This window comes from Gadus chalcogrammus, chromosome 11, assembly GCF_026213295.1.
Source record: "Gadus chalcogrammus isolate NIFS_2021 chromosome 11, NIFS_Gcha_1.0, whole genome shotgun sequence".
Taxonomy (NCBI): domain Eukaryota; kingdom Metazoa; phylum Chordata; class Actinopteri; order Gadiformes; family Gadidae; genus Gadus; species Gadus chalcogrammus.
Genome location: NC_079422.1, coordinates 23077413 through 23087472, shown reverse-complemented (window position 1 = coordinate 23087472; position 10060 = coordinate 23077413). Strand labels below are relative to the sequence as shown.

Sequence of the window (10060 nt, the reverse complement as noted above, 5' to 3'; positions counted from 1 at the left end):
CTTTTATTAAGTTTGTGTACATTGACTTACAAAAGTAGCGAGACGTGAGAATGTGCTAAAAGTGTGTAAGCGAGACGGGTGAGAGCGAGCGAAGGGGTGGGGGGAGAAAATTTAAACTATATGAATATATTATAGAAAATCTATACGAAATGTTGATAATCAATTCCACGTAACCCATGTTTCCTCCAGCGGATGAGTGAGCAAAGTCATGCGAACACACACGCACCTCACCTCACCCCAGGGGGGACGGAGAAGATCGACAAACCTCTCCCACCTAAAAAAAAAAAAAAAAAAAAAACTGACGCTGCTGTGTATTTATAGTTATTAATAAAGTAAATGCTTGGTTGGTTGGTTTACCAAAACGTCAGCATGTGCTTAAATCACCATGTGCCCATTGTTAACCGCACAGCCACCAGACAGGAGAGGTCTCGCTCCACTCTGTACCGCCCCAAGCAAATCCCTAAAGGTGTTGAAAGCCACATCAGTGACCCTTCTGCCTCACACACACGCGCTCGGACTCTTGGTCGAGTTTGGTTCCAGTCATATCAAGTCCTGATCCCAAAGTCCCTGGCCTGTGACGTATGTATTTGGTCGGGCGACCCTGCTTTGTATCAGCCGTTGGGCACCTTTTTGAATTGCATATTCACTCACGTGTTCATCCTGTATACACTACAAACGCTTAGAGAAAAAAGGCAACTATACAACCAAGGCAGAGGAGAGATCCGTAGTGCGTTAACATAAATCTCCTTCAGTGTGACTGTTTTCAGGCCTTTTATAATATGGAGCAACAACCTGGTTGTGATACAGTAGTTCTTTCTGTTCAATTTTGTTTTGTTTTTCTTTCTTAAGACCAGATGCTAGTCTCCAGCCTCCTGTGATCTGAAATTAACCCTCTCTCTCCATTGCTCATGAATGCAAAGATAATGAAACGTGACTTAATGGAGAGAACCCTGTATGCTCTTTCCATTAATTTCTAAGTTTAAAAAAAGACCTTTGTACGCCTCCACTGCTACCTTAAGAAATGCAATGTTTTTGGCCTGGGACACGAGCCAAATGACAGGGTAAACCTTTCAAGTTGGAGGACAATAAAAACGTTTTGGATGGAAATTAACGAACAATCCAGATTGTATTGAGTCGTTTTTGTTTATAAAAGGCTATGCCCCACAAAAACTATTAAATACCTACTACTAGAAAATACCTACACAAACTGAAATAATATTTCTGTATTCTTAACCATAAATTCAAGGAGTAGCCTTTTGATTTAATGATGTATCTGTAGTAATCAAAGATCTCTAAAGTTGTTGGAAAGCGAATCCAAAGTAATGATATGCCAAGCCAAAATGGTCAAAACAATCATAACGGATGAGATCAATAAGCTAGACCTTTAAACCTCATTTCTATTTTTTTTACAGAAGCTAATAATTCGTTGTGAATGTATGCTCATACATATGCAGTTGGTATTGGTGCGTTATAATGTAGGCCTGCGACAGTAGCGTATGTACTTGCAGCTGAGTCAGTCAATCCTCGACGTCATGAAATCCTCAGTTTGTTCCAGCCGGTTGCTGGCATCATCAGATCCATGCATCAAAATCCATCGCGGGATATTTTTTTTCGATTTGTTGCCCTTTTGAGTGGTCAAGAGAGCTATGTAAAGTCCTAAATAAACTCACAGAACGTATCCTAATTAACTCTGTTTTGCCACGTCTTAAGTTAGAAACACTGCCATTGACATTTTTAGGATCCTATCCTTCCGAAATGGATGAATTCGTTATCAAATATTGAATGTAAATGACTTAAATATCAAATCAAAGTTTATTTTATATTGAAGTCATTCACATTTGATATTGCATCTTTATTCAGGTTTAATATTTAACCTGTAGGCTAACTTGGGGTAAAATATTTTTTACCCAACAAACTTTAACAGCCTTTTTTTTAGGCTGCTAATTAAGGTAAAATGCGTCCCACCTGTCCTCCACTTATTGAGACAAAGGGGCAATGAAGGGGGACCTGAATGAAAATAACCTGAAGCACTATTTTATAGGCTCTTTCGGTCCAAAATAGTCAAACAAACAAAGGGCACGACAGCAACACAATAATGGACTCAACAGCAAGTATTCTTTGTAATTTTAATTCCCATAATTTAATTAGTTTAAATGCAGACATTTCATCACTAAAATTTAAATAAAACATTACAGTACGATATATGCAAATCAGACGAGCTTCAAGATGTTGCTGAAGCCCAGGCAATTTTTTCGACTTTTTATTTTTGTACTTTTTTTTTGTTGTTTAAATCTGAGGACTGGACAGATTAATAGCGAACAGTAAAGAGACAACACGGAGCTGTAAAGCCTGCAGACCAGCCAAGGAGCACATTCTAGAACAAAACATACCAGAATACTAGCTAGAGACAGCACACAACAACCCTGCTAGGTGTTGCTACCTTTTACATGAAGGTCAAAATGGACGCTCCTCCACTACACTGATCACTGTGGTGATCTGGCCACGCTGTAATGGAGACACTACAGCGCTTAAAGTGGACACAACCTCAAAGAGATGGAAGTGGCGTTGCACCTTCACAAGGAAAAATGATTTTGTTGCACTTTCAGGAAGAGGGAATTAAAATCAAGGAAGAGATGGCGCGTTCTACTCCTATACAGTGAACTAAAACATACGGCTACAGTGCAACAGAAGCATGCCAACTCGTTTACCGGCAGATCTAACCGCGCATATACTGATTTACACTTTATGAGTTGGATTATTGGTCTGAGATGCTGTCCCTCTATCAGTACTCGATCCATTTTGGCCTATCAGCACTGAGAATGCATGGGAAGAATGACAAGAGAGTGTTAGCAAGGGGGCGTCTGCAGAGCACAGTGATGGATGCATGACCCTGACCCTGGTATCGTTTAGAGGAAACCCGTCTAGTGGGCGAGAGTCTAGGGAGTGGAGGGGGGCCGAATTTAATCACTACTTAACCCTGACAACGCTGCCATGGAAACCCATGCAGAATTTATTTGTAGTATTCATATGGAATACTTTTTTTTGTTTTCACCATTGTAAGATGGTGGCGGCACAGTAGACTTGAACTAGCAGTCAATGAGGTTGCATGGCAACAGTTACAGTATATGCCATGAATTTAACTTGCAAAGGCTATGGTTAATCGAATTCGCAAAGTTGAGTCAATCATGAGTTTTCAATCATGGGCCCCAACAGCATGCAGGTTTCATAGCGAGACTAAATTGGTAGGCTGGTTGCTTCCCTTCAAGGGCCCACGTTTCTCTGAGTGAGTTAGTTCACCCAGGGACGTCCGCCGGCTGTGTTTTACAGCGATGGGAACCTCGATACCTTCAGCTCCTCCGTTGCATAACTGACCCTCTACCCTGTGACCCTTACAGAAACTTCTTGAGTTTAACATGTAAAAATGGATCTCTACCACAAAGTCAATGCATCCCCCACTGGATAACACTCGCTCTTGAAAAGGAAGAAGAAAAAAAAAAGGTATGAGCTTTAAGACTGAGGTCAGCTCTTCGGAGAGATGGGGGGAAACAATGCTGGTGGGGGGGGATAACGGATGCTGGTGACAAGGCCTCGTAATGAGCGTTCTTATATCGTGGAAAACAATAAAAAAAGGCCCAGATAATGATTATGCCCAACTCTAGGAAGGGACACCGCCCCCAGTCTTCCTGCTCATAATCAAAGCAGTATAGGGAAACAAAATTACAAAGTGTTTTCATCTAAAAGTTCAAAAAATATAAATGGTCATTTCAAAATTCTGATCTATTGGCAACAGACACGTGAGCACAGTCTACAGGTTAATAGAGCCCGCTGGGTTAAGTGCTGCCGCCGCCAAGGCAACGGTTGCCACGGTCGCCCCACACTCTTGCCACACAGTTTGGTTGTTTTCCTAGTGTTGTGGTGACATTCACAGTCTGCAAGAGAGCTGTATCGCGTGTCCTCCGAAAGCTCACCCAGGTTAAAACTCAGATATGGTAGAAAAATATATATAGTTTTGATGAAATCTTCTCTATTCTCTTCATTATTTGAATTGCACCCACACAAACGTGTTAACATGGTATAGTAGCAGTGCAAAAGTGACTGGTACCATGATTAGCACTACTACTACAAACAAAAGAAAAACAAGCCAAAGAAAAGTAAGAAACCCCAAAAGAAAAAGCAGGTGTCACTACACATGTACACTCCTTCTCTAGACACTTCGGTTATTTTATGTTTTACTTGGTAATTAATGTTTAATAGTTTTTCTTTCATTGGCATCATTAGGCAATTATTTATTTAACCCCCCACCACCCTCCCCCTAGAAACTTTACGATATGGTTACGATGTAAACACCACAGCACTTAGTCATTTACCAGTTGTTGTTTTTTCACACAGTAAAACACAATGTTACAAGGCAAGTGGCCACTCAAGCATGGATTTGTTCATCTGCAAGATGGAAAGTAACGACAACAAAAAAAAAAGAACGAATAAACACACCACAAGCATGACAAACCGAGAACAAAAGAAAGCTTTTGACTTTCTTCAGCTACAGGTCACATACTTCTGGGTACACTGGTGCCGATTAATGGTAACTCCTTGGACCTTAGTGTTGTCCTGGGCTACGTCTAGTCGTGTGCATTGAAACAGGCGCTGTGTTAGGCTAACCCAAAGGGGTTTGTTAGATTAAGATGGAAATAGGTCAACCTCTTCTATACGTTCATGTGATCCAGGTATCGCTAGCGTAATCACCGGTGACTACACCTGTTAACTTGGGCTCTGCATTTAACCCCAACTTCGGGTCAGCCCTGTTTAGGTGTCTGTGTGTGAAAACCGATCCAGGCGTCTGGTAGAACGTGGCCTAAAGCTCTCTCATTGAGAGGAGCATCGTGTTCAGGCTTTGCGGTTAAGTACGAGTCCGGACTAGAGGAAACCTCAGGGCACAACACAGTTCAGGAGATCACAGAGGGCCGTCTCAACCAGACACCTTTTGGCATCCGTCGTTTTACGGTTTAGTGTTCTCGTTTCTTGAGTACAAAAGGCATCGATACAGGTCCAAATAGATGTCATTTTAAAGAGCACATCACTGCGTGTGTGTGTGTGTGCGTGTGTTAGTCTGCCTGTAGTGTGAGTGTTTTGGCTACTGTTGTAACTATTCAACTCAACATGAGGATTGGCATTTTGATATATATATATTGACAGGTATTGCGGTACACTTTGGCATTGTGTGGCTCACCGCAACAGAATCCTTTCATGAGCAGGTAGATATGTTTTAATCCCCTAATACTATTAAACTCCTTTATAATAATTGAAACAGAAAAGAGCTCCAAGATTGGCTGTAAAAGACGGTTTGTTGACTCTTATTCATTGAAAGGCAGATCCTATTAAACTTCAATTTCAGAGTTGCTTTCAGATCAGATGTTCTTGGCGAGACATGACAGCTGTGATCCAAACCATGTTGAAATTGTGGTCAGTCTGCGCTTTTGACCTAATCTTTGTCTGCCAAGGGCCACGAGCCATGTATATGACATGATAAGGAGGCCCTCCCATGAGAACAAACGAAAAAAATAAACATAATCCCCAGAACTGGTGAAGACAGTATTTACAGTACAAATTACAGTATAATACATCATTAAAAAATATGATATCCATCTTCCAAAAACATACTGGGGCTCTTGTTAAAAATGACTTTTTTTGATGCAAAGTAAAACTGCTCTGGTATCGCGTAGAAAATATGTGAATTTCGTTTTCATCTGACCTAGGGCATTCTCTGTACTGGGTTCAGGTAGCGATAGCTTCCTGGCTAGCACACCGAGGTGAGATGGCGGGGGATGGGCTGACCACACGCCAGTAGGTTATTGCGTTTTCACCGTAAAGCAAGCCGCAGTACAACGATTCACACTCAAAATAATCCCAATATTACAATATTTACAGGTTTTGTTTCGCTTTTTTCCCCTCCCTCGCTTTCGCTCCCTCTTTTCACGGTTGCTGGTATTAAACGAGTCGATTTATTTTGGACCCCGACTGCATGAGTTTAGGTAAGCAGGCAGTGGAGACAGAGCTGAGCCTGCAGGAGCTAGTGTGTGTGTGTGTGTGTGTGTGTGTGTGTGTGTGTGTGTGTGTGTGTGTGTGTGTGTGTGTGTGTGTCTGTGTGTGTTTGGTAACATCTTATAATTCGGCTTGTGTTAGGTCTTATAGTCTCCACAGTGTGTGTCAGAAATCGGGAAAACTCCTACTTATTTTTTTATGTACAGCAGTTTGATTGCTCAGGTGAAAGTATTGGTTACCCGCGTGCTGACGCAAAATAATAAATATATATATATATATATATATATATATATATATATATATATATATATATATAGAAAAAACAAAATAAATCAAATTGGAAACAGATTTCTGGACTTCTGAGCCAGGCAGCATGTGAACCAACCCTTTCTCAAACCCTCATCATCATCAATCAGACAGATTCCTACACCCAAACCACTAGCGTCACAGCATTCATTCATCGACCTCAAGGATGCCTCCATTTTTTTTTTGTTAACCGCAGCCAACCATCATGTCCTATTTTGTAATTATCTTTTCACCCATGTTCCCCCAAGACGGCAGCACTGTGGTTCTCTCCTGCGCCTCTTGCTCCACCTGGCCTCCCTCTCCCTCTCCCTCTCTCTCGCTCTACCCGGCTCCTCCAACCCCTCCCTCTCCCTCAGACGTAGGGCAGGATGCCGTAGACGAAGAGCGCCATGACGGCGGCGCTGAACAGGCCCGCCACAGGCACCGTGACGAACCAGGCCAGGAAGATGTTCCTGAACAGCCGCCAGTCCACCGCCTTCTTTGAGCGGATCCAGCCCACCGCCACGACCGAGCCCACCTGGAGAGAGAGAGAGAGAGAGAGAGAGGGAGAGACTACGGTCAACAGGGCAGCGCAAACAGGGGGCGCCAGACTTAACCCTGAGGCTCTGAGTGATGAGTTGTCCAGGCTTTGAATCTTTTTATTCCGTTACTGACCAATTATTGAGCTTGATAATACAAACGTCAAGGATATGGGGTCAAACCCTTGGGTATCATTATGGGTTTTGGGGGACAAAGCCTGGAGATCTCAGGGACTCTTGACGCCACTTCTAACCACATCTTGGTTAGGTCAATCACAGCCTATGTCAGTTTCTACCGTTAATACAATGAGGTCTGAAATCTGCAGTTCTTCAATTTTACTCCAAAAAGTGTAAATACTTGTGTAATAAAAAAGAACATAACTTATTCCAAATATGTGGACGAAATATCTGAAAACTGCGTCTTACAGAAGTCAGACCACATTGCATTTATCACCACTCACCTCATTTCAGAAATGTACATCAAATAAATCATGCCGAAATAAAATACTCTTATCCTTCGGGGACACACACAAGTGTGTTGGAATGGCAGCTCCAAGGCCATGTGACCAGCATGAGCAGTGACTGGTTATAGTACGGGGTCTCTGAGTCCATGTGTTTGTTCTTATAAGGCCATGGTAACCGAGCACGCCTTGTGTCTCGACACAGCTAATTCTGGACGCGCTGGTCGAGGGCGGCGGTTCACGGCTGCCAGTTTCAGAGCCCTACTCTTCCTCCAGCCCAAAGCTAAATCGGGTCCTGGAATAACAAAATACAGCTCTTCATTAAAACAGAGGTGTTTATTGGATGTTGAGGTCTGCATGTTCTACCCCCAGAGAGTGCGTGGCCACTAGGGATTCTAAACAGAGAAGGTACTCGTCAAGCCTGACTAGGCTGGAGCTACAATATACAGGATGTTTTTGTTTTTAATGTGCCCTTAAACATTTTGTGTAGACATTATTTAGAAGAAATTTTTTTAGCAGCCTTGTTTTTATCTGGACAATCATAGTCAATGAACAGCGAGTTGACCTCTACATACCTTAAAATAGCTCATAAATAGCAAATCTTGCATATTGTTGTGTTATCAACCCTTACTCGAGCTCATGGTAGTACAATCTAATCTTTTGTGAGTGAACTCCGGGAATGATCAAATGTGTGGTATTCTTGGCGTGCAGCGTAGTAATTGAACTTTCTGTGGCATTTAACTGTTAGTTATTCAGTATTTCTCCTAAACAACCAGTCACTGTTCATCATCACAACCCAAACATCACCATGGCTGGCCATCCATTCAGTTTCCACCCCACTGAAATGAACCAAACCAGAATTCTGGGTTTTTATGGTCATTTTCAGCTGAACGGGCTGGAAGCTGAATCTATGTGCACTTGTTAACAATCACACACCTGGAAAGAAAACAGAGGTTGTCGACTTAAATATCTTACAATTACGTTTTCCTAAAATCAGCCATGGGTGTCAGACAACCTCTGTGCTCTCCCAGTCACAATCACTCGCTCACCACCATAAATGATTAATCAGCAGATTTAGCATATAGGCATAGCTTATGATTATTGAGTTTTAGAGGAAGAGTTTTGGGGAGGAAAGAAGGGAAGGGTGAAATAAAACAAAAAAAATGTAAATAAAAGATTGGATTCAAATCAAATGTCAGTTTTGGTTCCTCGTGCAGCTTTTCCTCAGGGCAGCATAACCCTCACCCCTTAATTCAGTAATAACAAATACCAAAATGGACACTTCACTCAAAATGTTGCAATGTTGCAATTTAATAATAAACCTTGCTAATGAAGAAACAGCCTCAAATCCAAATCTCATTACACTGGCGTTGTTTTAAAATAACCAATAAAACAAGTAATACTTTAAACTAATCAGCCATGTCTTCAAAGACTGACCGACAGGCGGACTTCTGTTTGAATAACGTGTGCCAAAACTAGCCTCTCTGACAAATGTTTAGTCATTGTGTACAAGGCTGCTTACAGAGTTATTTTAAGTCTTTTACGAGCACATTGGAGTGGCCACTCCGTTTGGAGGACTTTTCTGAACAGGAAATGCTCAACTTCAGAAGTCCTCCACAAGCACTTGTGGTGGTCGTATTATTCGGTTCGACATTTGCTGATGCTGACACTGCGTGGGCTGCGGTTCCCTTTAACCCCCCTAATCTGTGATCACAAGGGGCCTCTGACCGGGGGAGAAGGGCCTCTGACAGAAAACGTGCACGAGAGGTCAAAACTGTGAGACCGGGGAGTTACGTGATTGGCTCCATTTTGTTGGACAGTTAAAAACTGAAGTAAAATGATTTAAAATAGGAAGAGTGAGGATGTAATGGAGCATGGAGAGGGCTCTCTGGAAGGGCACTGCTACCACGACACTGATACCTTGCAATGGGTGGAGCTTATGGGACAGCCCACATTTGATGCAACAAGCACTGTTAGCGCACTCATTACTTCAATGCAAAATCCGCTGTGAACACAGATGGGAGAGGGGAGAGACAGAGGGGAGGGAGGGAGGGAGATAGGGAGGGAGGGAGAAAGAGCGTGAGAGAGAGAGAGAGAGAGAGACAGAGAAAAAACAAGGTCGGGGGGTAAAACAGTGCGAGAAACAAAAAGTAGTGAGCCGAGAGAGATGGAGGGTTGGTCGTAGGGAAGGACTTGCAGCCAAACACGGTGGGGGGGGGGGGGGGCACACACCAGACCATGCCGTCGTTCTGAGAGGGAGGGTGGGGGGTATGGAACGCACGACAGAGCTTGGGAGGAGATCAAACAAGAGGAAAACACGACAGGTTGATGGGGGTTGGGTCGGGACAAGCCCACAGTGAGGTCTGATAGGAGGGGGGGGGGGGGGGGGTCCGCGACTTGTCCCGATCGGGTTCTGTTGCTCCTGTAAAGTGCAGGGGTGAGGGGTCACACACTGCTGCCCTGCCCCCCTAGGGACACGGCTCAGTCTGCTAGCGTCCTCACAGATCAGAGGATGGATAGCTTTGTCTTGCAGGTGCGTGTGGGTTTTCTGGGAGATCTGCATTTATCGCCAAACGGTGCCATCGATGTAGACTGACTTCAGTCCGTGTACCCGGGGGGTGGCGGGGGGGGGCAGTGTGTATACCCTGACCCCTGCTTACCCCTGCTGTGGGGCGGGGGGGCCCCCGAGGGGACCCCTGAGGGGACCAGTGGGCTGGTCTCCACACAGTCATACCT

The 10060-nt window shown here is 43.6% G+C and overlaps 1 protein-coding gene across 7 annotated transcripts in view; it reads right to left on the bottom strand.

Moving 5' to 3' along the window:
• Positions 1–2088: 2088 nt before the first annotated feature.
• Positions 2089–10060, bottom strand: part of slc20a2 (solute carrier family 20 member 2) — a 41122-nt gene continuing 33150 nt past the window's right edge. For 6 of the 7 annotated variants that reach the window (XM_056603090.1, XM_056603092.1, XM_056603086.1 and 3 more), the window contains 2 exons: positions 10059–10060; positions 2089–6862 (listed from right to left, as the gene is read on the bottom strand). The exon at positions 10059–10060 is cut by the window's right edge and continues 83 nt beyond it. In XM_056603090.1, the coding sequence (XP_056459065.1) occupies positions 6698–6862; positions 10059–10060 (167 nt within the window). In that variant the 3' untranslated portion in view covers positions 2089–6697. Of the gene's footprint in view, positions 6863–9244; positions 9330–10058 lie in introns of all 7 variants that reach the window. The other variant, XM_056603087.1, reaches the window with a different exon arrangement.